This window comes from Oncorhynchus keta, chromosome 34, assembly GCF_023373465.1.
Source record: "Oncorhynchus keta strain PuntledgeMale-10-30-2019 chromosome 34, Oket_V2, whole genome shotgun sequence".
NCBI lineage: Eukaryota > Metazoa > Chordata > Actinopteri > Salmoniformes > Salmonidae > Oncorhynchus > Oncorhynchus keta.
The window spans coordinates 75,728,425-75,753,907 of NC_068454.1; the positions used below are offsets into that span (position 1 = coordinate 75,728,425).

Below are 25,483 nucleotides of genomic sequence, written 5' to 3' on the forward strand. Positions count from 1 at the left end.
TAGCCTCGCTCTACCCTGTGTGTTTATAGCCTCGCTCTACCCTGTGTGTTTATAGCCTCGCTCTACCCTGTGTGTTTTATCGCTCTACCCTGTGTGTTTATAGCCTCGCTCTACCCTGTGTGTTTATAGCCTCGCTCTACCCTGTGTGTTTATAGCCTCGCTCTACCCCCTGTGTGTTTATAGCCTCGCTCTACCCTGTGTGTTTATAGCCTCGCTCTACCCTTTGTGTTTATAGCCTCGCTCTACCCTGTGTTTATAGCCTCGCTCTACCCTGTGTGTTTATAGCCTCGCTCTACCCCCTGTGTGTTTATAGCCTCGCTCTACCCTGTGTGTTTATATCCTCGCTCTACCCTGTGTGTTTATAACCTCGCTCTACCCTGTGTGTTTATAGCCTCGCTCTACCCTGTGTGTTTATAGCCTCGCTCTACCCTTTGTGTTTATAGCCTCGCTCTACCCTGTGTTTATAGCCTCGCTCTACCCTGTGTGTTTATAGCCTCGCTCTACCCTGTGTGTTTATAGCCTCGCTCTACCCTTTGTGTTTATAGCCTCGCTCTACCCTGTGTGTTTATAGCCTCGCTCTACCCTTTGTGTTTATAGCCTCGCTCTACCCTGTGTGTTTATAGCCTCTCTCTACCCTGTGTGTTTATAGCCTCGCTCTACCCTGTGTGTTTATAGCCTCGCTCTACCCTGTGTGTTTATAGCCTGCTCTACCCTGTGTTTATAGCCTCGCTCTACCCTGTGTGTTTATAGCCTCGCTCTACCCTGTGTGTTTATAGCCTCGCTCTACCCTGTGTGTTTATAGCCTCGCTCTACCCTGTGTGTTTATAGCCTCGCTCTACCCTGTGTGTTTATAGCCTCGCTCTACCCTGTGTGTTTATAGCCTCGCTCTACCCTGTGTGTTTATAGCCTCGCTCTACCCTGTGTGTTTATAGCCTCGCTCTACCCTGTGTTTATAGCCTTGCTCTACCCTGTGTGTTTATAGCCTCGCTCTACCCTGTGTGTTTATAGCCTCGCTCTACCCTGTGTGTTTATAGCCTCGCTCTACCCTGTGTGTTTATAGCCTCGCTCTACCCTGTGTGTTTATAGCCTCGCTCTACCCTGTGTGTTTATAGCCTCGCTCTACCATGTGTGTTTATAGCCTCGCTCTACCCTGTGTGTTTATAGCCTCGCTCTACCCTGTGTGTTTATAGCCTCGCTCTACCCTGTGTGTTTATAGCCTCGCTCTACCCTGTGTGTTTATAGCCTCGCTCTACCCTTTGTGTTTATAGCCTCGCTCTACCCTGTGTTTATAGCCTCGCTCTACCCTGTGTGTTTATAGCCTCGCTCTACCCTGTGTGTTTATAGCCTCGCTCTACCCTTTGTGTTTATAGCCTCGCTCTACCCTGTGTGTTTATAGCCTCGCTCTACCCTTTGTGTTTATAGCCTCGCTCTACCCTGTGTGTTTATAGCCTCACTCTACCCTTTGTGTTTATAGCCTCGCTCTACCCTGTGTGTTTATAGCCTCGCTCTACCCTGTGTGTTTATGTGTGTTTATAGCCTCGCTCTACCCTGTGTGTTTATAGCCTCGCTCTACCCTGTGTGTTTATAGCCTCGCTCTACCCTGTGTGTTTATAGCCTCGCTCTACCCTGTGTGTTTATAGCCTCGCTCTACCCTGTGTGTTTATAGCCTCGCTCTACCCTGTGTGTTTATAGCCTCGCTCTACCCTGTGTTTATAGCCTCGCTCTACCCTGTGTTTATAGCCTCGCTCTACCCTGTGTGTTTATAGCCTCGCTCTACCCTGTGTGTTTATAGCCTCGCTCTACCCTGTGTGTTTATAGCCTCGCTCTACCCTGTGTGTTTATAGCCTCGCTCTACCCTGTGTGTTTATAACCTCGCTCTACCCTGTGTGTTTATAGCCTCGCTCTACCATGTGTGTTTATAGCCTCGCTCTACCCTGTGTGTTTATAGCCTCGCTCTACCCTGTGTGTTTATAGCCTCGCTCTACCCTGTGTGTTTATAGCCTCGCTCTACCCTGTGTGTTTATAGCCTCGCTCTACCCTGTGTGTTTATAGCCTCGCTCTACCCTGTGTGTTTATAACCTCGCTCTACCCTGTGTGTTTATAGCCTCGCTCTACCCTGTGTGTTTATAGCCTCGCTCTACCCTTTGTGTTTATAGCCTCGCTCTACCCTGTGTTTATAGCCTCGCTCTACCCTGTGTGTTTATAGCCTCGCTCTACCCTGTGTGTTTATAGCCTCGCTCTACCCTTTGTGTTTATAGCCTCGCTCTACCCTGTGTGTTTATAGCCTCGCTCTACCCTTTGTGTTTATAGCCTCGCTCTACCCTGTGTGTTTATAGCCTCGCTCTACCCTGTGTGTGGTGCCTTCCCTCCCTCATACAGTGAGCTACAATCTGTCAGTACCATCTGCTCTCAGCCCCCTGCAGCCTCTCTGCCATAACACCAGCAGGCATTGCAGATTCATCTCAGCACCCAGGACCAAATCTCCGGTGGGCCGGTGTAGTGTAAGGTATACGCAGGTATAAACCGTATATCCGGTTTGTTTTCAGTGGGCATAGCATATACTCACTTATTAATCCCTATTGATGCGTACCAAAGTAGTGTAGTGGATGTATACGATTTATCAATGACCCAGATAAATCATGCACAAAGTAGCCTACACAATTGCGAAGAACGTGGGGCGGCAGGTAGCCTAGTGTTGGGCCAGTAACCGAAAGGTTGCTGGATGAGTCCCCGAGCTGACAGGGTAAAAGTTCTGCCCCTGAACAAGGCAGTTAACCCACTGTTCCCCGGTAGGCCGTCATCATGAATAAGAATTAGGTCTTAACTGACTAAAATAAAAATATATTCACATGCGCGCCGCACACACAGCCTAGTTTCAGAAGAATAACATCTGCAGGCAGCTCTCAACTGTTTTTACGTGGAGCAGCTCACAGAAGAATGACATCAGTAACCGGTAGGAAAGACGTTTCAATTTTGTCAACTCAAGCCATCTATAGCCTCCAGATTTGCTGCAGGGAACTAGAGTGGAGACCATAAAAACAGACTCTAACAGGACAGAAATATCCTATCTATTAAGCATTAATTCCCAACTATTAATATCAAATAAATCAGGTAAATATGTTACTTTTATATCACACTTTACACAGCTAGAGATGCAGGTGTCATTTTGTTAGCGAGCAAGAACTTGAACAACTGTTATACAGTTAGCATATCTCTTGCGTTCGCAAATTCACTCTGGCTATCTACTCTGATTTCAGAGTCTGAGTGTGCCAGAGCGCAGAACAACTGATGAATTTATGAATGGCTGAATATGACCGGTGCCAGTAAACAAAGGCAAAAAAAGTAATAGTTAGTCACGAACGCTCTAGATAACAGGTAAACAACCCAATCAGTTTTGCAAGGGCGATTAAAATAGTCAGAGTGAGGTGTTCTCTCATTTGTGTCTGGAAGTAGTTAACTAGCCAGTTAGTTGGGTGCTTGGTTGGGACAAGCATGCATTGGTAGGCAAGCTGCAGAAGGATGAGGCTACAATTCACTGTCATGTATCAGGGCAATTTTGACAAACAAGCTGAAAAAGTTTATTTAATGTTCCTTTGTTAGATTTTAGCTAGCATTAGTTGATGATATTGTTATGTGTATTGTTATGTGTATAACTAAGGGAGAGAGCCTAACATTTACATTTAAGTCATTTAGCAGACGCTCTTATTGATCAATAGGACTGTAAAGTTCCCAAATGTAAGAGGACTCCCGTGGTGTTTATATATTTGCAGAAATCCATTCCAGGGGTATTTTTAGGGTTTTGGTGAATGTGTTCTAATGATCCAAAGCCGCTGTTGCAACTGCCTGAAAACACAGTATAGTTCAAAGTGAATGATTGCAGGCCCATGTTGTAAATGGCTCGTTTGTAAACTGTAGCTCTGATTGACTATTAGTGCACTGGTCTGTGTTGCCTCCGGATCGGGACAAGTCATTTGGTTTTATTTACTGCAGTGACTATTAATTGCCCAAACGTACAGGCCGCTTTCACACTCTAATATTGCTATTGAATTGCTTAAAATGTAAAAATTACCATATCGAAGTGGTCACTTGTCAGAATTATGTTTACAAGTGTCACATTCTTCCTGGGGCAGTATATGAACAGATTTTAAGAAGATTTCATGTTGCTTAAATGCTGTCAGTTCCGCTTTAAATGCAAGTGTTTCACACACATTTATTTTCAAAGAGATGGCTAACACACAAGGGCTTCAATAAAAAAAGTTCCAATCACCAGATGGACATTTGAAAGTTATTCTTGAAAAGGGAGACGCTAATAAAATTAGCAACATCCCCTTTGATAACACCTGCTGAATCAGCTGCGAACTAGCTGACAAAAGCTAGTGGGAAAACTACTGCTCGCTATCGCGCAGTGACCTGTTGGCCTTCAAGGAGGCAGAAGTTTCTACACGTTTTTGTAAAAACAGTCCCACTCATTAAGTCAAAATGTGATTGGTTGATTCCACTGTTACTCCAAAATGTTGCCCTAATACAGTTGAATGGCAGATGCCTTTATCTAGCTTCTGATGGCCTAGTCAATGGCAGATTTTGCTCGTTAGATTTATCTCCCCAGAGACCAGCAAAGAAAAAAATATCCAATCAGGATTTTGTGTTAACCCTTTACAACAAACTGAAGAGATTGAATCAGATCATTAAAAATAGAATTTTAAGACGAAGTCGAGACTGAGCCCCGGGGCTCTCTCAAACACTGGCCTACAGACAGTAAGGTCTGGCTGTGGATGGATTTGCGAATTCAGCAACATTCTCCAAGTAATACCTCTTTTACAGTATAATGAATACAAATCATGAAGCAGTTTGACAAGCCCTTGTCTCCTAAAAACATCTTCCATATCACTTAGTACAGGTGTTTGTCTTGGTCACACCAGTTGAGGCCCCTCTCGGTTATCTCTGCATTAACATCTAAGTGTTCCAGGGTTGACCTCGTTTTCCCTAGGGGTTCCATTTCAGGGAATTGGGAACCTCTAGGGGAAAAAAACTGGACAGGAATCCATTGCGCAACTTATAAAAAGTGACGTTGAATTAGACACGCCCCACAGAAACCAGCCACCACCATCGCTCACCAGTCCCTGAAATGGAAGTAGTTTATATTCATGCATCTTTAGTTTATCACAATATATTCAGGAGTTGTCATCCAACACAAAATGTCTATCAGACTGCCAACGCAGAGTTTATAAACCCAAACTTTACATTGTTAGTCTGAAGTCAAAAGGTGTTTTTTACCTTTACATAACTCAAAAACAGAAGTGCACTAATGTGTCAATTAAAAGGAGAGCAAGTGGGAGGTAGAGTGGGCGAGAGGGAAGAGATTAGCTACAAAAGAGGGGGGGGGGAAGCTACAAGACATGAAGATGTCAGTGAGGAGAGCGACCGAGGAATGTAACAGGCAGAGAAAAAGCATGGAACAGGAGGGAAGGTGTGTGGGAGAGGGGAAGACCGTGGCGATATCAGGAGGTATTGAGGGGCAGAGGGAGAAATAGGGAGTGAAGTCTAAAATAACACGCTACCGTTTTGTTCAGGTGTCAGGCACATCATATACCAGGTGAGACCCGGGAAAACAGTTTGGGATACATTGTTTAAATGTTTTTAACACAAGTGTGTGGGGGGTGAAAAAGCATGTTACTAAGAAAAGTATTTTATTGTAAGTGCAAAATTGTCCTCTTTAGTGGTCAAAACGTAAATATGATAAACACCCCCACACGTGATATAATTGAAAGGCCAAATGTCTTCTCAAAAAGGACTTAATAAAACAGCTTGTATGGCCTCAGATACAGACCAAGATCTAAATGTCCACTGGAGGAATAAAATTACCTGCTGGGTCTCAGGAGGATTTAGGTTAACAGGTTTAATAGCTTCCAACAGGTGGGATTACAGAATATTTCAAACTGGCAGAAATAGGACCATGGAGGAGAGTGAAGGAGTACGAATGGTAGCAACCGTGTCTAGCCAAGCTGGGACAGTCCAACCTGAACACACACTATTTCACTGACCAAACACATAATGCAGGAGAAGGGCATTCAATTCTCCTTGTAATGAGGGCATAAATCTGACTCCACTTGCAAACACACGGATGACAGCGGTTGTGTGGTTCACACCAAAGTTTTATTAAAAGTCTTGATTCAGCTACAAAAAAAGATGAGTATTTAGTCAAAGCATTTAGTACTGACTAGAGCTACATTAAAAGATAAAAAGTTATTTTAAAAATTAAAAAACATGACTTAAAAAGATCAAAACCAATAGAACATGTGACATACAAACTAAAAGCAGAGGAAGAGAGTGATCAGTGTCGGAGACGAGCACGTCGAGAGGTGCGGGCGATGGGTGTGGTCACCTTAGGTGTCTCACTCTCTGCCATGACAGCGTCTGATTGGGTAAAAACAAACATCAGTAACATTGTGTTAATTTGACAAGCAACAACTAAGCAGATTTGTTCCTATGAAATTGCAAAGATTAAAATAAATCTAATTTCATTCACTGGGCTCAAATGTACTTCATGACACCATCCTGGGAAGCCAGCACCAACAATCTACTGAGAGCATGAATCAGTTTAAATGCTTTCCATCACTTTAACTGAAAAGCACTGCCAAAACTCAAACAGATTTCACTTTCTAACAGTACAGATACCTTCTTCTTCCTCATCCTCCTCTTCATCACTACTGAAGGTGATAACAGCTTTCTTGGAGGACTTCCGGGTTGGTTTAGGGGTCACAAAGCTATCGTCATGGCAACTGGATACAGAGGGCTTGGCTTGACCTTTGAGGGGAGAGAAAGAAAAATCATGGAACATTAGCTAAAGTCTATATAATAGGAAAAAATAAATACATTCAGGAGGGAAAAATTCACTGTCTAGCAGAAGTCACTACACGTGTGCTCACCTCTCTTGGGCCTGCCACCCCGTCCCCTGTTGGGTAGTGGCGTACGAGTGGTGTTCTGGCTGGTCCCAGCTCCCTCAGGCCGTTTTGTCTCCATCTCAGGGCTCTCTACGTTCTCCAGCCCCCGGGTGTGGACCGCCGTCAGACGTTTCTCAAACTCCTCTACCTGGACCTGGGGACAGAGAATAATCAGAATAAGACCCAGCATGTGTATTCATTCAGAGGCACAGTCAAGAAATCAGTCTGGATAGTCAGAAAGAGTCAGGATAGTCTATAGTCTCTCACTTGTCCCAAGTTTGTTATGTATATCTGAATTCGGGGGGGGCTAAGGGCTTTCTTAGGTGGTTTGAACTGTACCCTGAGCTGTGGCTTGGCTCCTCGGCGTAGCTTAGCAGTGATGGAGAGGAGAGGCTGGTAGACTCCTGTCTCAGTCAGCTTGTCACTGTAACAGTCCCAACACTCCTGGAGCCTCTTCAGCCCTCGCTCACACATAGACAGCAGAGACAGAGACACGGCCAGGTCACACCACTGACGCTCAGTCCTGGAGAGAGAATGGGGGGGTGAGGAAATTTGATTATTCACTTACAACAAATAGTATTTCAAGAACAGAGGAAGCCTGACATTTGAAATCATTCTCCGCCCATGGTCTCGATGATTCACTGTCTGTCTGTGGCTTAATCTAAAATGCCCTTTCTATGGAGGTCTGTGCTTTGAATGACGAGCCAGAAAGAGGGAAAGAGTTGGCCCTGCGTTCGCCGAACAGACGACCCAGGCCTCGAATACTCCTGAGACTGAGAGGAACTAATGCCAGCCGTTATGACACAGAGCGGGAGAACAGAAATGAGGAGATGGGAAGGAAGAGCGAGGGGAAGACGGGCTGCTCACTTTGCTGTCCTGAAGCGCTGACACAGCTTCTCCACCAGAGACTCAGTCTGTCTCTCCTTAGTGATGTAGGAAAACAGCTGCCTGAAAACAGAGACAAAGAGGAACATTTAAAATAAGGCATTAAAACACTACTCACATATTAGCATCCCATTTCCATGTTATTCAGCACAACAGGTTTCAAACCAGAGTCACAATGTGACCCCAGCATGCCAAGTCATCCAGAGTGTAAAGCCTGGGAGAGAACACAGTGGGCCACAGACACAGATTAAGTAGCCCGTAGATTATTAAAGCTTGCGGGTATTTGAATAACTCCCTGCAAGACACACTATACTGATCACAACACAATATACACCATGAGAGCAGAAGAGGCACACAGCTCAGTGTGGACACCACTCACTTCATGATGGTGTAGAAGTCTTCCTCGTTCATGGCTCTCTCTGGGTCTGACAGTCTGCTGATGATGTCTGGGAGCAGGTTGTAGATGGCATTGTCCTGGGAGGAGAGGCCACTGTCTGGTTTAGAACATTGGAGGATCCACATGACCCTCAGTCTATGTAAAAAGTTCCCCAATAGTAAAAAGTTCCAATACACCAACTCAGATTTACAGTGCATTCGGAAAGTATTCAGACCCATTGACTGACTTATTCTAAATTTGATTAAATTGTTTCCCCCCTCCTAATTACACACAATATCCCAAAACGACAAAGCAAAAACAGGTTTAGAAATGTTTGCTAATTTGTTAAAAATAAAAACCTGGAATATCCAATCAATTGAATTTACCACAGGTGGACCCCAATCAAGTTGTACAAACATCAAGGCTGATCAATGGAAACAGGACGCACCCGAGCTCAATTTCAAGTCTCATAGCAAAGGGTCTGAATACTTATGTAAATAAGGTGTCTTAAAAAAAAAAACTGTCATTATGGAGTGTAGATGGGATAATAAAAAAAAGACATTTTCAAATAAGCCTGTAACATAACAAAATGTAGAAAAAGTCAAAAGGGTCTGAATATTTCCCAAAGGCTCTGTATATCCCAATCAAATAGAAATGCCTGGAAATAATACTGTGTGTACCTTGGAGGCGAGCTCATTGAAGAAGTTGAGTGCGAGGCTGGTGATGTGTGTCTGGGGGTCGATGAGCAGCACAGCTACCTCGCTGACCTGACCTTTGACCTTGAGCACATCCTTCAGCACTAGTTGGGTCAGAACAGTCACCGCAGTCTGCCTCACCGCCGGGTTGTCGTCACTCAGCCTAGGCAGGGGAGATGGGGACATGTTATAATGAAGAAACAACATTTAAATGGCATGCAGGTTTCCGCTCTAATCAGGATCAGCTGGGATACCATGTAAGAGACTCTGGCTAATCAATGACATGACATTAAGCAATCGACTACCTGGGTGAAAATACGACCAGCTATACATTGGACCCGGAGGCTTCGATGCCAATACCCCTGACTGGCATTGACCATAATCCTCTGCTATGCAGTCATTTCAGATGTACAGAAGGCCTCTACCCCGAGGAAGCTGACACAAAATGACTGCAGGGTCTCCCTGGCCTCCATTGTTCTAAACAGGGGAATTAATTAACCACATACACTGGGAAGGGATTTGAGGCCAGGTGGAAAAAAACAACAATATGCAACTTCTCCTCCTGCCGTGGATTAGGACGTTTTGCAGAGGAACCAGACTCACCGGGGGTGTAGTCTGCTATACAGTAGATGGTCATAAGCCACAGCTTCAGTATAATTAACTACGCCTGTAAAACAGTGCATTACCATTAGAGTAAAAATCATGTTTAATACCCTTATCAGTCCTCTCCCAGGGAGGGCTGTCTGTCTTTGAGGAGACCCAACACAATGGAGGTGTGTGGGAGACAATTACTGACCACTACAAAACACTTTACCATGAGGAAGAACCTGAGGATGTGTTCATGGTGAAAAGCCTGGAAAACACTATTCATCTGAAACACCTCAAACGTAAGAATAACCAAGCATCATAATTAGCACTATACAAAGACAAAAATGGAACTAGTGGAATGTAAAGAGATAACGAATTGTAATTAAACTTAATGGGGAAGGGGTATGGCTTCAGTGCATCTCAATGTGGGAGGAACAACCAGCAATCATCATTAAGATTTCTTCAATTAAGTCCCCATCCTTCCTACAGAGTATAACAAATGGCATCACCTGAAATTATCCCCCTTCTCCCTCCGATCTACTCATTGTATAATTATACCACCAACAAGTAGTTCTGGACACAATCAGAACCTTCAAGCTGTTCTAGGCCTTTCTGCTCAAATTTTATTTGAGTGCATGAGCGAGCAGCCCATGGTTGCCACAGTCCAGAAGTGCAGTTGGAGTTCTGAAGAGCACAGTACAATGTACTGTCACGCTATAGCAGAGGTCAGAATGCTAGTGGAGGACATGACAGCATTTTACAATGCTTCCTATTGTTTTTTTCTGTTCTGAACATATGGAAATAGGTTTTTGATAAACTGGTTCAGTAGACTGCAGCAGCAGGACTGGAGCATCTGAAGGAACATTAGCAGACAACCAGACATGGAACGAGCTTGTAGCCCTCAGCCATCCTCATCTAATGGCCATGTTTACCTAAATTAAAAAAGCCATAATCCATAGTACACACACAGCTGGGTAATTAAATAAAGATCAGCTTGTTTGCTCCTTCCATATTCTAAACAAGTTCTATTAGCTGCTTGGTTAATATTTAGTCACTGAATGAAAGTGGATTGTGGGTGTTCACACCTGGTACAGAGGTTCTGGGTCCAGGTGTTTGGATTACCTGGTGTAGAGGTTCTGGGTCCAGGTGTTTGGATTACCTGGTGTAGAGGTTCTGGGTCCAGGTGTTTGGATTACCTGGTATAGAGGTTCTGGGTCCAGGGCTCCAGGATGTTGGGGAAGCGGACGGTGAGGTCTCCCAGGCCGATGATGGCGTTGGCCCTGACGACGGGCAGAGAGGAGCGCTCCAGCACCGTGAACAGGAGACGGATGTGCTCCTCACACACTGACGGACTGACAGAGGTTGACAGCAGGAGAGGGGATAGAGGTTGACAGACACACACCACACAAAGGAAAATTATAGAAAAACAATGTAGTCTGAGGTGTAGTCTGACCTGATCATCATGTACTGTGAGAGGGCCAGGCAGGCAGCGGTGGTGAGCTGGGGGTGGCAGTATCTCCCTGGGGAACTACACACCCTCACCAGCAGGGGCAGGAACGAGCACAACAGGTTCTCCTCTGGGGGGAGGAGATGTGGTTGTCAAGGCAATTAAATCACACCAGGAAAAATGACACCGTTTTTGAAAAAGTTCGGCCTCTTACCAGCCAGCAGCTCAGTCTCACAGATCTTCCTGATCAGCTCTGCCTCGGTGTCCTCAGCAGAAGCACCCATCAACCCAAGTTCTTCATCCACAGAACTGTCATTGGCCGCTTGCTGTGGGAAACATGGATCATGACAGTTGATTAAGAACTCCCTGTTCAAGTCTAGTCTACTGGAAAGTTAGTGATTTAAACTAAAGGAGTAATTAGGAAAAAGTTCACTGTTGAATTTAGCCCCCTGTTGGGAAGAATCATCAAGACCTGTCAATCACTGTGTTGCGTGACCAAAATTAAACTCATCAAGCATTTCCCAGGGAGAAAAAGTCACTGATTGGCAAGACAATCCTGCTCACCAGGAGACTCACATGGCCTCTTTACTAATCAACATCCTGTTCTGATAACATTTGGTTTATGAAATGCAATGAGAATCAATTTGACACGTATAGTAAAAGCTTCTGAAACACAGAACATGTGTATATCCCAGCAGTCTCATTACCACTAGGTTTGCAGTATCCTAATCTCATGACTGACCATTATGTGAATTATTGCATCATTGGTTTGGATTGCCTAAAAATACTGGACATCATAAACATTGTGTTCTCAGGGCGGCAGGGTAGCCTAGTGGTTAGAGCGTTGGACTAGTAACCGAAAGGTTGCAAGTTCATTTCCCTGAGCTGACATGGTACAAATCTGTCGTTCTGCACCTGAACAGGCAGTTAACCCACTGTTCCTAGGCCGTCATTGAAAATAAGAATTTGTTCTTAACTGACTTGCCCAGTTAAATAAAAGGTAAAATAAATCAATTCCATGTCCAGACTGACCTTGGCCTTACGGGAGGGTACCTTCGCCTTCTCCTCCCTCTCTTCTGTCTCTCCTCTCCTCCTCCGCAGCTCAGTGCTGACGCTGCGCTCCAGGTGGGACACCTGCCAGAACGCCACGCAGCCACACAGAGACAGCAGCTGGGCCAGGGACACGCAGCTCACCGCAGGGACTAGAGGGACAGGAACACCGTACTGATCATGAAGTACCAATACAAAATACTGGTCATCATAATACATTACCACACTAGGCACATTGAAAGAGCACCAGACAAGAGAAAGTAATCTATTCATACTACTTTGAGAAGGTGTTTTACCAGAGTGCACCAAGTTTTAAAATAAATATCCACTCTGTCTCTCACCTTGTTCTCCCTGCTCCTCAGGGTCCTGAGATGCACCCGGCAACTGGCTGACATCCTTGTTTGCTAACATCTCCCCGCCCTCCGCGATCTGGTCCAATAGCAGACGAGAGCAGCGCTGGAGGAGGCGGGAGCAGAGCTGGTCTGGGGACTCTGACAGGAAGTACAGCAGACGGACAGCCTGCTCCATGAAGCTCTGCCAATGAGGGTCCGCCATCACCACACCTGGGGCGTGACCAGACAGATAGTCAGTTAAGAGTCAGGGGCAGATGCACTACATTCTTCCACTCAAGAGACCGTGTGTGTACACACCTTCAGCGATGGCCTGAGTGAGGCAGGTAAAGAGCTGGTTGTCCTGAGGCAGTCGGAATGGAGCTCCTTTGCATTGCTGGGGGGGGACAATTCAACTCAATCACTTTACACAATTCAAACTGTATAGGGTTGACCCCATTTAGTCACCTGGTAGATTGTTTAGTTCAGGCTGTTGGTTGACCGAGATTTTAGTCAAGCAGTTAAAAAAAAATGTTCATGGTGCACAAGAGTCCTGTCTGATTCCCACCTGTCTCAGTGGACTAATCCATTGCAGAGGCCACGGGGATGGCACAGTTCATCACTCTAAGACATGAGCTACTGAACTTGTAAGTGATTATATGTTGTAAGAAAATGATGCAACAGTAATAAATATATTATTTTATAACAAATGCAGTTTCTCACACGATGGATAGCGGGAGAAAGCGCTGTCCGCGGTTCTGAAACGTAATCTTCAGTGCGCCGCTGAATTGGCACCTTTCCCTTTATGTTGCTATGTGCATAATAGCAACGTTAACCAGCATATTGTTGTTGCGAACAATGCGGCAGAAGCAGAGCAAGGAGAACAGAAAATAGCCCTAGCCTTAATTGTCTAAGAAACTTGAGAGGAAACTAACTTAGATATATAATCCATAGCATAACTGTTAAAACGTCCCTGGCTTTATAAATCAATTTCTACAGAAATAAAACTGATCCTGTTTGTTGCCAGTTTGAGTGTTTAATAGCCTACTGACTCCGTGAGCACCAAGCCTCTAACAACCACAGAATGGCAGATAAAGCAACTTCAAATGTGGCTGTTTTTAATCTTTGCTGTAATAAAGGATGTAGATTTTTGTTAGAAAATACTACATTTTAAGTAATACCAGAGTTGTTTACACAGTTCCAAACAGGCAGAAAACATTGAAATCTAATAGGACTGGGCAGAGGTGCAGTCATGATGGGTGGGCCTGGGTCCACACACTACGGAGCCAGGCCCAGCCAATCAGAATACATTTTCCGCCACAATTAAAAACAGAAATACTGCTCAGCATCCAGCCTCCCCCTATCCCACAGGAAAAGAAGCTGGATGTGTCGGGATCTTTTATTTCAGCTCATGAAAAATGGGACCAACACTTTACATGTTTATATTTTTGTTCAGTATAGTTAATTTTATTCAAACACATTGTGTGTGTGTGTATAAATGAAGAGACATTACTTTAAATTTCAACCAAAGAACATGTTGAAAGAACATGTGACTTTTGGTCAACCAAGATAGTGTTTGTCTGGGACAGCCCTAGACCTCTAGAAAGTCTAGGCCGGGAATCTACGTGTGGGTTCTTACCCTGACATGGTCAGTGATGTTACAGATGGTGATAACTGAGTCTCTGGCCAGTAGGAAGTCTTCAGTCAACTTCTCTCCCAGAGCCACAGAGCACAGAGTGTCCAGGTTACTGAGGACCACCTCCCTCTCTGCTCTACACAGAGAAATACACAATTACATTAGTCTACACACTGAATAACCTAAAATGCTACATCTAATCTGATACAAGAACACACATACAAACATGCTATTACACACAGCAACTTTAGTGTGGGGTGCACAAATGTTCTTATCAGTAAATGTACATACTGCCATGTCTACACACAGAGTAGTAGGCTACGTCATTTAAATTATGCCCAGGCTCCAGATTAATTAATCATCTCATCGGTGCTCGGGCCCTGCGCAGAACACACAGTCTACGGGGGATTGTGTGTAGGAGGGAGGGTTAGAGGAAGTGAGGGGAGGATTAAACAGGTTACGGAAAGAGAGGAGGCACTGTATTGTCCATTACAGTGTGGGTGGACTGCAGATAGTCCCCCTCACCCCTCCACCGGCAGTGGCTGTCTTTGAAGGAGACAGAATGTGTGTTTAAAACGCTTGTTCTTCATTGAAAACCCTGGCGGTGAGCCCAGATGTGTGTGGTCGTGACTTAGACTCAATGGAGAGAAGTCTGTACTCTGCTGTGCTCCTACTGACAGAATAAAGGCACCAGCATGCTTCAGTTCGGCTAACCAAATGAGTATGCTAGCATACTCTTAAAAGACATTCACTTTAACGACAAAACAAAAGAGTCAATAGTACAGTTTGTCAATTTTGAGACAGCGTAGCCAGTACACTTCCTCAAAATAGTCTGAATTATTCTAAGATAGAAATTAATGACAGAGTTCACGTTTATGCTGAGGATATCTTTTGTTTGTTTTTGCAACTAAGATGTTTTCAGCAGTATTTCTCAATGAAAAAACATGCACGAAAACGAGTCGTCTCTTGCTGAATGACCGACTATTGAAGAATCCCTACTGTTGACCAATCACCGACAACGGGGTGTAGACTTGGTGCCCCCGAACTGAAAAAACCTAAGTCTAAAATAAACATGTGCATATATTATTACATCTTGTGACATCTTGTGTTACAGATGGGAAGCATGCAGGCGCCTTAATGAGGTTCAGTGGACAAATTAACCAACACCAGACTGTTGAGACAAAGCCAAGCGCCACAGGTAGGAGTTGCCAATAGGTGCAGACCTAGGAACAGTTTAACATACGTCAATAAGGGAACATTGTCAATGGGAGGTTAACAGCAAAACTGGACTTGGATCAGTCTCATATTAAACAAAGATCAAGAGATTAAGATAGTCAAATGGCCACAAGGCCAACAGAAATTTTACTTCCACTTTTAACTCAACCCCTCCGAAAGACGCATACAGGTGTAGAAGCCCTCAGATTACCAAAGAAGAGCGCTCATGGACAACTGAATATTGAGGAGAGGTAGGGTTCTCCCTGCCTCACACATACAGACAAACACACGTCAGTCACACTGTCAGCACCCTCCCACTATTCTCTACAGTGTTTCTTTAACGGGAGAAACATATGGGTGGGGCCAAGTCACTGTAGGCCGGCCCTTACAGCAGAGCAGCCAATCTTCGCTACACTGCCAAGATTACCGGCCAATCAAGACAAAGGAGAACCCAACACTCTCGTTCAGTTGGCTCGCATTCGCCTTGGTCTCATCATTGGGCAAGAAGTCAAAGGGGACTTAAAGACAGAGGTGTGGAGTTAGAACTTGTGTTTGTGTGTGGGCCTTACCGTGCAGCCATTCCCAGAAGCAGCACTGCTGCTCGTCTGTGCAGGCTGGAGGTCTCTCGTTTGCCAGTGAACCTCTCCCACAGAACCTGCACCACCGTGGACTGCAGGCTGCTGCCACCACCAAAAAACTCCTGGACCTGGAACGACATGAGAGGTGGTGTTTGAACAGATTAGATGAGAGAGAACAGGGTTAATTATTGAAAGACAGGATGGGTAGAGAGTAATCAGTAAAGAGTAAGGGCTAACAATCACTGGGAAGTACTGATGACAGGATGGATAGAGAGTAATCAGTAAAGAGTAAGGGCTAACAATCACTGGGAAGTACTGATGACAGGATGGATAGAGAGTAATCAGTAAAGAGTAAGGGCTAACAATCACTGGGTAGTAATGATGACAGGATGGATAGAGTAATCAGTAAAGAGTAAGGGCTAACAATCACTGGGAAGTACTGATGACAGGATGGATAGAGAGTAATCAGTAAAGAGTAAGGGCTAACAATCACTGGGTAGTAATGATGACAGGATGGATAGAGAGTAATCAGTAAAGAGTAAGGGCTAACAATCACTGGGAAGTACTGATGACAGGATGGATAGAGAGTAATCAGTAAAGAGTAAGGGCTAACAATCACTGGGAAGTACTGATGACAGGATGGATAGAGAGTAATCAGTAAAGAGTAAGGGCTAACAATCACTGGGTAGTAATGATGACAGGATGGATAGAGTAATCAGTAAAGAGTAAGGGCTAACAATCACTGGGAAGTACTGATGACAGGATGGATAGAGTAATCAGTAAAGAGTAAGGGCTAACAATCACTGGGAAGTACTGATGACAGGATGGATAGAGTAAAGAGTAAGGGCTAACAATCACTGGGTAGTAATGATGACAGGATGGATAGAGAGTAATCAGTAAAGAGTAAGGGCTAACAATCACTGGGAAGTACTGATGACAGGATGGATAGAGTAAAGAGTAAGGGCTAACAATCACTGGGAAGTACTGATGACAGGATGGATAGAGTAAAGAGTAAGGGCTAAGAATCACTAGGAAGTACTGATGACAGGATGGATAGAGAGTAATCAGTAAAGAGTAAGGGCTAAGAATCACTGGGTAGTACTGATGACAGGATGGATAGAGTAAAGAGTAAGGGCTAAGAATCACTAGGAAGTACTGATGACAGGATGGATAGAGTAATCAGTAAAGAGTAAGGGCTAAGAATCACTAGGAAGTACTGATGACAGGATGGATAGAGTAATCAGTAAAGAGTAAGGGCTAAGAATCACTAGGAAGTACTGATGACAGGATGGATAGAGAGTAATCAGTAAAGAGTAAGGGCTAACAATCACTGGGAAGTACTGATGACAGGATGGATAGAGAGTAATCAGTAAAGAGTAAGGGCTAAGAATCACTGGGAAGTACTGATGACAGGATGGATAGAGAGTAATCAGTAAAGAGTAAGGGCTAACAATCACTGGGTAATATTGATGACAGGATGGATAATAAAAGACTAATAAGAGAAACTCACTATCTCCTCAAGACACTGGATTGTCCCCAGAGAGGCATCCACCATCAGTTCAGACAGACTGTCCACTAGAGTCTGAGCTTTAGCCCTGAGAGGGAGAGAGAGTCAGGCACCAGAGCAGAGCCCATTGGAGGTTGATTAAGTTGCTCCAAGACATTGTTCTACGGTCAATTGTGCAATTTCCCACCTCAACTTCTACCTTGAGTCTGCATCTCTTTCAGCAGCAATGTGCTAGCGGGAGCAAGATTAACAAATGCACAGCAGAAAATGTAGTCATTTCAGAGCTGATCCGATCAGTCAAAAGACCAATTAGTGAAAATAAGATCAGAATGGGATTGCATGTCTATAAACGCAGCCCGAGAGTTGAAACCGCTGGTCCAGGAGGCAGTGCAAATTGGTAGTGGGATCGAGGGACCTGAGGGGTTGATAGAACGTGCCTGTGGCAACAGTTTGAAGGTGTGACAGCGTACCTGGTGTTGTCTCCCTGGGGGTTGAGGTAGAGGCGTCTGTAGGCCTGCACCACAGCATCTTTAATGGCAGCGTCAGTAGACCAGACCAGAGGCAGCATCTTCCTCACGCCAGTCAGAGAGTTCGCCACACTGAACTCGCATACTGTCACACAGAACTGCACCGCCTCCTGGACCACTGAGACACATTCATTCCTCAATACCCCACACATTACATTGTCTCAGAACACATGCATGGAGTCATTGGGGTGAGATGTTGACTGTGCAGGTGATAAAGGTATGGTAATGCGGGTGTAGGTAAGATGAGGTGTGTTTGTACCTGAGGTAGTCTTCCAGTAGAGCATGGTGTTGATGACAGCGATGGCTCTCTCCACCTGCAGGGCAAAGCTCTCAGTGTCTTTCAGATACTGCAACAGCATCTCCTGTTTCTTCAGCTCGCTCTCCTCCACCCCTTCCTTCCCCCCATCCCCTGCTCTCTCCTTCTGGGGGGTGGAAGGCAGGTCCTCTCTGATCTCAGAGGTGTCCTGGTCAGGACCTGGGGAAGAAGAAAAATGTTCTAATGAGAGCAGATGTGAACATCTTAAATCCTGTCACAGTGTGAGGACACATTTGTTCCAGGCCACATGATTTAACTAAATAGTGGTCTAAAATGAAGACCAGTGTTAGTTCTCAGGTGTTAGAGCTAGGGTTGGGTGATTTACCAGTAGAAAACATTATCACCCACCCCATCAGTAATGCTGTCATCTAGAACTACACCTCCTACACTGCTGAAAGCCCACAGCACTAGATTGACCTTAATTACATTTTGATTGGTTATATCATACTCTTATTCTAGCACTGATTTCACCACTTGTTTTTGAAGGCTTGGTACTGAATCATTTGTTTAATCGATATGAAAGTGTTTTGATTGAGTGATTAGGACTCTTTCAGCAGAGTGCTGGTTAGTTCTGAATAGTTTACTTACTAGACTTGTATTATGCGGTTCTTTCAAAGTGCACTAAATGACCCAAAATTTTCAGAATGCTAACTTTCCCCCCTCCTATCTCCTACACTTAACCAATACACGTTCTTTGTGATGTGATTGACAGACAGAGTTCAGTACCTTTGAAGAGCAGGGCCAGTGTGTCCAAGAGAGTCTCGGGGGTGAGAGTGGACAGAGACGAGAACATCTCAGACTCTGGGAACAGGCTGTAGGCTCGCACACACAGACGCACTGCATTCCTGACACACAAACAACAATCAGTTATTATCATTTCTATAAACAGTTGATCCTGACTTAATACAAATCTAGTCACGTGGGCAGTGTTTCAAAGTTATTTGATTTTGCCTATTGGATAGGATTAAATGGATAGAAATAAAATGAATAGAACGACCCCCCACTTACCGGTATTTGTTGACGCGGAGGAACTGGGCGATCTGTACGGCGGTGGCCCTGTCGTCGTCGTCTTCTCCAGCCTCGTCCTCCTCCCTCTCACCGGTGGGCTCCAGCTCGGCTCTGACGGTGAGGAGTAGCTCAGGCTCCATAGCGGCCCACAGCTCGGAGGCCTTGATCACTGCCACTGGACGGAGAGACCAAAGGAATATGGTTAAATGGGAAATCAACACTAAAATCATTTTGCATCATGATGATGTGGCTGGTGACACTGCTTCTCGAAAGTCCAATATCTTGAAAGCTTGACTGCTGACATGCAAAACATTTTTTGGGGACTGTATCAGGGGATTAATGAAAAAATCAAATAGAGCTTGAGTGGAGTTTCCCTTTAATGATAAATATAGTTTGGAAAAAAGAGGCAGAAGAGGTAGAGAAGCTCAGAATGAATTCTATTGTTACAAAGCCCTCAGATTAACAAAAAAGAGCACTCAAGGCCAACTGAATATTGAGAGGCTCTCCATGCCTCACACATACAGACAAACACACGTCAGTCACACTGTCAGCACCCTCCCACTATTCTCTACCGTGTTTCTTTAACGGGAGAAACATGTGGGTGGGGCCAAGTCACTGTAGGCCGGCCCTTACAGCAGAGCAGCCAATATCCGCCACACTGCCAAGATTACCGGCCAATCGAGACAAGAGATCCCAACCCTCTTTCAGTTGGCTCACATTCGCCTTGGTCTCATCATTGGGCACTATAGAAAAGATAAATCTAAAAGAAGGTGGTGTGTATAATTTACCAGGTGCGTTTTCCTGCAGTCTCTCTCTAAGCTCTCGGAGTTTATCCGTCTCCTTCTCCAGGGGTTTCTTCAGGTCAGCACTGCTCAACTACAGATGAAAAACCAATTGTAAGACACTGTGTTGTGTGTGTACTTCACAGTAGTGGTTGTTCGAGTGTGTGCGTGCACCTTGCAGCTGTAGGGGTTGTGTGCGATGAAGGCAGCCAGTAGCTGGATGGCACTCTTGACCACATTGATGGATTTGTCCATCAGCCTTCCCACTGCCAACCCCATCACTTCACTGTACCTGTTCAGGGGCAGAGCCTGGGGGGGGAGAAATCACACAGGACATTAGAGGAACATTCAGTAATCCCAGCAGAAGTGATGCTCTCCTTGTCACCTTTCCTTCAAAAACAAAATAGTCAGGCTTGAGAATGACAATCAAATGGGGATTTGATGTCGAGGGACAATTCACTTCAAACCAGCACAGAAGTGTTGGTGACTTTACTGATGTTGAGGCCACTGCATAGCTGTCACTAAGATTTCTGAATGCCCTCAGATTACCAAAGAAATTGTTCATAGCCATAACAAAGGCCATCAACCAAGAGTTGTCTCCTTGCCAATTGAAACATATTCTCACACTCACAAAGACTTTCAGCAGCCTCCATCCTGCCTTCTCCCATGTCTCTGGGATGGGCAGAGGGTGAGGAGGACTGCTAGTTTACTGTAGGTGGGCCCTTACAGCAGAGCAGCCAATCTTCACCACACTGCCAAGATTACCCACCAATCAGCAGGAAGGAGAACAATCTCTCAGCCTGATTGGCTCATACTTGCCATGATCTCATCACTGGGCATTGGTGAATACATAATACTGCAGTTTCATAATAGTGCAAGTAACATCCGGAATTTGCTTCATACATCAACATAGTTGTTTGGGATACACTTTCAGAGATGTAAGCACACACACTCGCACCTTGCTGTTGACGATGCGCGTGTAGACCTGCAGTACTCGGGCCCTGACGTAGGAGTGTGTGTCATGGAGGTGCTCCTGCAGTGTGTCCATGAAGCGGTCCCTGTCAGCTCTGCCAGACTCATCCAGTCCATCTCCACTCAGGACCCTGACCAGAACCTCTCCCAACACTTCACACACTGCCACACGCAAACTAGGGCTCTGCAGGCACAGAGAGGTTTGAACATTCAGTCACGACAAGATACTAAGGACATAATGATTGATCAAAGGAAGCACAATTTCAAGGGAAAAAGTAGTACTAAAAAACCTCATGTTGGTGTATGAGTTACATCGCCCTCCAGGTGTGTGAGTAACACACTGATGTTATGGATCATGGTGTATGAGTTACATCGCCCTCCAGGTGTGTGAGTAACACACTGATGTTATGGATCATGGTGTATGAGTTACCTCGCCCTCCAGGTGTGTGAGTAACACACTGATGTTATGGATCATGGTGTATGAGTTACCTCGCCCTCCAGGTGTGTGAGTAACACACTGATGTTATGGATCATGGTGTACGAGTTACCTCGCCCTCCAGGTGTGTGAGTAACACACTGATGTTATGGATCATGGTGTATGAGTTACCTCGCCCTCCAGGTGTGTGAGTAACACACTGATGTTATGGATCATGGTGTATGAGTTACCTCGCCCTCCAGGTGTGTGAGTAACACACTGATGTTATGGATCATGGTGTACGAGTTACCTCGCCCTCCAGGTGTGTGAGTAACACACTGATGTTATGGATCATGGTGTATGAGTTACCTCGCCCTCCAGGTGTGTGAGTAACACACTGATGTTATGGATCATGGTGTATGAGTTACATCACCCTCCAGGTGTGTGAGTAACACACTGATGTTATGGATCATGGTGTATGAGTTACCTCGCCCTCCAGGTGTGTGAGTAACACACTGATGTTATGGATCATGGTGTATGAGTTACATCGCCCTCCAGGTGTGTGAGTAACACACTGATGTTATGGATCATGGTGTACGAGTTACATTTACATTACATTTAAGTCATTTAGCAGACGCTCTTATCCAGAGCGTTACCTCGCCCTCCAGGTGTGTGAGTAACACACTGATGTTATGGATCATGGTGTACGAGTTACCTCGCCCTCCAGGTGTGTGAGTAACACACTGATGTTGGGGATCATGGTGTCTGGGACCAGGGTGCCCAGTTCAGACAGGAAGCTGGAGAAGGCCTTGACCCCTGACCCCTCTCTGGCCAGCTCCTCACTAGACTTCTGACCGATCTCCCTGAGAGAGGAAGTTCAGTATAGAAAACAGGGCATCAGAACAGAGACGTCATACACATTCCAACTCAAGTCGCTAATATGTTTCTCACAACACCTTATAAACAGGGATAAAAAGGACATGACACAAGGACCTTAGACATTCTAGCAGAAAATTACACACCAATACAGAAAGTAATCTCTTCAACTGACCTCATGACCTCTCCTACAATAGCCTTGACTCCATACTCAGTGCTCCACACAGACACCGCCTGGGCACACACTGATGACAGCTGCTCAAAGTGCTGCAGCAGCTGGATCACCTTCACACTGGCACCTGTGGATGGAGAAAGAGAGGACATCAGTACAACGCTTCACTTGAACACCATACCACTAATACAAAGCCAGTGGAGCAGTAACATTTGCATGGGAGCAGTAACATTTGCATGCATCAGTATAGGTTCTATGGAGCTGTCTAATAACATTGGTTTGGGGGTGTCGAGTTACTGACCCAGAAGGTGGTTGTATTTCTTGACCTGCACCCCCAGCAGGTGAATGATGGCGTCTCTGGTGGGCTTGTTCTTCACGTGGCTGATGGTTGGGTTCTCCAGGAGCTTATAGCAGCAGCATGTTACACAGCTGAGGACATAAAGTATACTGTAAGTCATGTAGACTGCTGCTCATCGCTCACTATGTTCTCTACCTAGAGTGAAACTCCACAAACCCATGTTTCCTCCAGCCCCACACACTCATCCACAGGCTGGCCCTCTCACCTGATGAACTCCTCCTCGACCAAAGAGAGGCTCCAAAGGGAGCGGATGTCCAGCTGAAGGAGCTGGGTTAGAGCCTGCAGCACAGTCTCCCTCTCAGAGTCCCACTGTAGTAGACCTTCTCCTGCAGCCTTCCCCTTCTTACTGCCCTGAGGGAGTCGACAGAAAGTTCACTTCAAACTGTCAACACAGTACAGGACTGGGGAGGGTTGAGATTCTAGATTGACTGAAAGGGTATACTGTACTATCCTTATGCAGTTACAATATCCTTATGCAGTTAGAGTGACTCCTTGTTTATGAGGCCACTATGCATAGCAGTCACAAAGATCTGGGTGTGGTTTTTGAATGCCCTCAGATTACCAAAGAAAAATGTCATAGCCATAGCAAAGGCCATCAACGAAGAGTTGTGTCTCCATGCCAACTGAAACATATTCTCACACAAAGCATTTCAGCAGCCTCCGTCCTGCCTTCTCCCATGTCTCTGGGATGGGCAGAGGATGAGGAGGACTGCTAGTTTACTATAGGTGGGCCCTTACAGCAGAGCAGCCAATCTTCACCACTCTGCCAAGATTACCCACCAATCAGGAGGAAGGAGCACACTCTCAGCCTGATAGGCTCATACTTGCCATGATCTCATCACTGGGCATTAATGATGTATGAATTGACTATAGAGCATGCTATGAGACTACATATTCAAATATGACTGGGTGCAGAAGGACCTACCTTACTGGGTGCAGTGACAATACTCTGCCTGTAAGAGTCACTCTCCAGGATTTCCGTGAGCTTGCAGAGGAGGAATACACTCATTTTGACAGCATTGAGCTGCTCCTTGCGGTCCGGGGCAGAGAGTGAGGCGTTGAGGAGGAGGGAGGGCAGGGAGACGGACAGGCCACTCACCACTAATAGAGAACGCAATGAAATACGGATGAGGACTTCGGCTGAATAGTGAGCACTAGCAGGCACAAGTATGCCATCATGTGTATAAGTTGAAAGACATTTCAACACACCATCACAAACACTGACCTTGTATGAGTAACTCCAGGGTGTCCTCTTTCACACTCATGTCCACTTTATGGCAATGCCTGTGACATACAGTAGAATGCAACATGAGTCAAAATTCGAGAAATTACATCATAGTTGTGGTAGGTTTAAGAAATAAAAAATACAATAATTTGGGTAAATGTAGCTACTCACTGCAGCACAGTGTAACCCGTGTCAAAGTGTTCCAGGATACACAATGGACCCTGGCTTCTCAGTGCAGCCTTGAAACCTGGAAAATATATAGAATAGTAAAGGAGTTGCTTGGTCAGATTTCAGGATGACAATAGTCTAACAATTGTAAGTCTGTAACAAACTATGGGATATTTACTGTTGAGATGGGAGGGCAGTTGTTTAGGGGAGACGACATCCTGAACCACGTACTGGTTAATGCCCCCAGTCTTCACCAGGTCACCCACGCACACAGGCACAAAGAAGTCCCACGACATCACTATATACGAAAAAACAACTTGTTAGCCGAGTGGTTGACATTCTAGGTATCGTTAATTATAGTAAGGTAAGTTCATTCCATGTAGCTAGAAACGATCCAATCACACTAATGTATTAACGAAGTTAACTTGGTCAAAAGAAAGCTAGCTATTAGTTACGCGTTTGTTTCGATTTATTCGCGAACTAGTTAACGTCAGTAAGCTACCTTAGTTAGCCACAAGATAACTTTAGCTAGCTACGTTAATTTATTTTAAGATAGCTACCGTATTTAACGTTGTTTTTAGTCAACTAACTGACTAGCTATATTTCACAACTAAGAAAAAGTCCAGACACAAGTAACGTTAACCAAGTATAACACACTTACCAATATTTTTTTTAGCGCTCTCAGCCACAATTTCGGATCTTTAGAAACTGTTGAACAGATTGAAACAGCAAGGTTCTGCTCTAAACGGTTTGTGGCGAAGGGTTTTGAATTTTTAACAGCAGCGCGCCAAAGGACTACGTCATCAGCATCGCTCCCCTCCTCCCACTGACCCTCTTCCGTGAACAAACTACGCCATCTGTCTGCAGATAACTGATGCTACAATCTTATTGATACTTTATTACTGCAAACTCAAATATTGCAATATCAAGTACAGTAAATCTGATTACCTCATGCAACATACAATTGTAGCTATGCTGTTCAGAACCAATCTACATGATAAAGGACAAAAAGGACAAAACTGATTTGAGGTAGTAGCTGTATTCAAACTGAAAATACAATTTTCCTCACATGTACCCAGGTGTCAGCTACAGTATTGATATTTCCCATTATGCAATGTATTCGCTCTTAACCAGATCTATCATTTTGAAAATGTAAAAAGTCAAATGTGGTTCAATCAACTAACTACCACACAGATAAAAGCGCTAATGTCTTAAATTAACATTTCCCCACTCACTCTGTCAGGCTAAAATATGTGTTTTAGAGCGCACACAATATAATCCAAAATTCTGTAACAAACTTGAAAGCACAACAGTTCTCGATGGTCCAACACTGCATCCATTACAATACGTCAATCCACTTCACTCCAGTCAATCACATGTAGTCAAACACACACTACAATATTATGGACACGAACTG

At 44.9% G+C, this 25,483-nt stretch overlaps 1 protein-coding gene and 4 non-coding genes across 5 annotated transcripts; all 5 read right to left on the minus strand.

Annotated features, from left to right (window-relative positions):
• Positions 1–6,131: 6,131 nt before the first annotated feature.
• On the minus strand, positions 6,132–24,881 carry ncapd2 (non-SMC condensin I complex, subunit D2). The gene is made up of 32 exons (XM_035760283.2): positions 24,728–24,881; positions 24,245–24,364; positions 24,070–24,145; positions 23,899–23,957; positions 23,599–23,774; positions 22,879–23,024; positions 22,617–22,744; positions 22,319–22,442; positions 21,983–22,130; positions 20,839–21,036; positions 20,055–20,189; positions 19,887–19,974; positions 19,099–19,273; positions 18,817–18,935; positions 18,034–18,249; positions 17,718–17,892; positions 17,251–17,335; positions 15,732–15,868; positions 13,951–14,083; positions 12,633–12,708; positions 12,324–12,545; positions 11,965–12,134; positions 11,147–11,258; positions 10,939–11,062; positions 10,682–10,837; positions 8,883–9,060; positions 8,206–8,300; positions 7,809–7,889; positions 7,281–7,464; positions 6,927–7,095; positions 6,676–6,804; positions 6,132–6,414 (listed from the first exon to the last, which is right to left on the minus strand). The coding sequence occupies exons 2-32, from the start codon at positions 24,360–24,362 to the stop codon at positions 6,332–6,334; spliced, it is 4,215 nt and encodes a 1,404-aa protein (XP_035616176.1). The 5' UTR covers positions 24,363–24,364; positions 24,728–24,881; the 3' UTR covers positions 6,132–6,331.
• On the minus strand, positions 15,360–15,664 carry LOC118373962 (small nucleolar RNA U85). Its single transcript, XR_004823517.1, has one exon. It is a non-coding gene; the product is annotated as a small nucleolar RNA U85 (small nucleolar RNA).
• Positions 19,548–19,840, minus strand: LOC118373963 (small nucleolar RNA U85). The gene has a single exon (XR_004823518.1). It is a non-coding gene; the product is annotated as a small nucleolar RNA U85 (small nucleolar RNA).
• Positions 20,416–20,718, minus strand: LOC118373960 (small nucleolar RNA U85). Its single transcript, XR_004823515.1, has one exon. It is a non-coding gene; the product is annotated as a small nucleolar RNA U85 (small nucleolar RNA).
• LOC118373961 (small nucleolar RNA U85) lies at positions 23,222–23,520 on the minus strand. The gene has a single exon (XR_004823516.1). It is a non-coding gene; the product is annotated as a small nucleolar RNA U85 (small nucleolar RNA).
• Positions 24,882–25,483: the final 602 nt, after the last annotated feature.

Coding starts and splice junctions, on each gene's coding strand:
- ncapd2 (XM_035760283.2), bottom strand. CDS start 24,362: ATGTCGTGGGACTTCTTTGTGCCTGTGTGCGTGGGTGACCTGGTGAAG. Junction 23,958..24,069: donor ACGGGTTACACTGTGCTGCA/GTGAGTAGCTAC, acceptor TGTATGTCACAG/GCATTGCCATAAAGTGGACA. Junction 17,893..18,033: donor CTACTGGAAGACTACCTCAG/GTACAAACACAC, acceptor AATGTGTCTCAG/TGGTCCAGGAGGCGGTGCAG.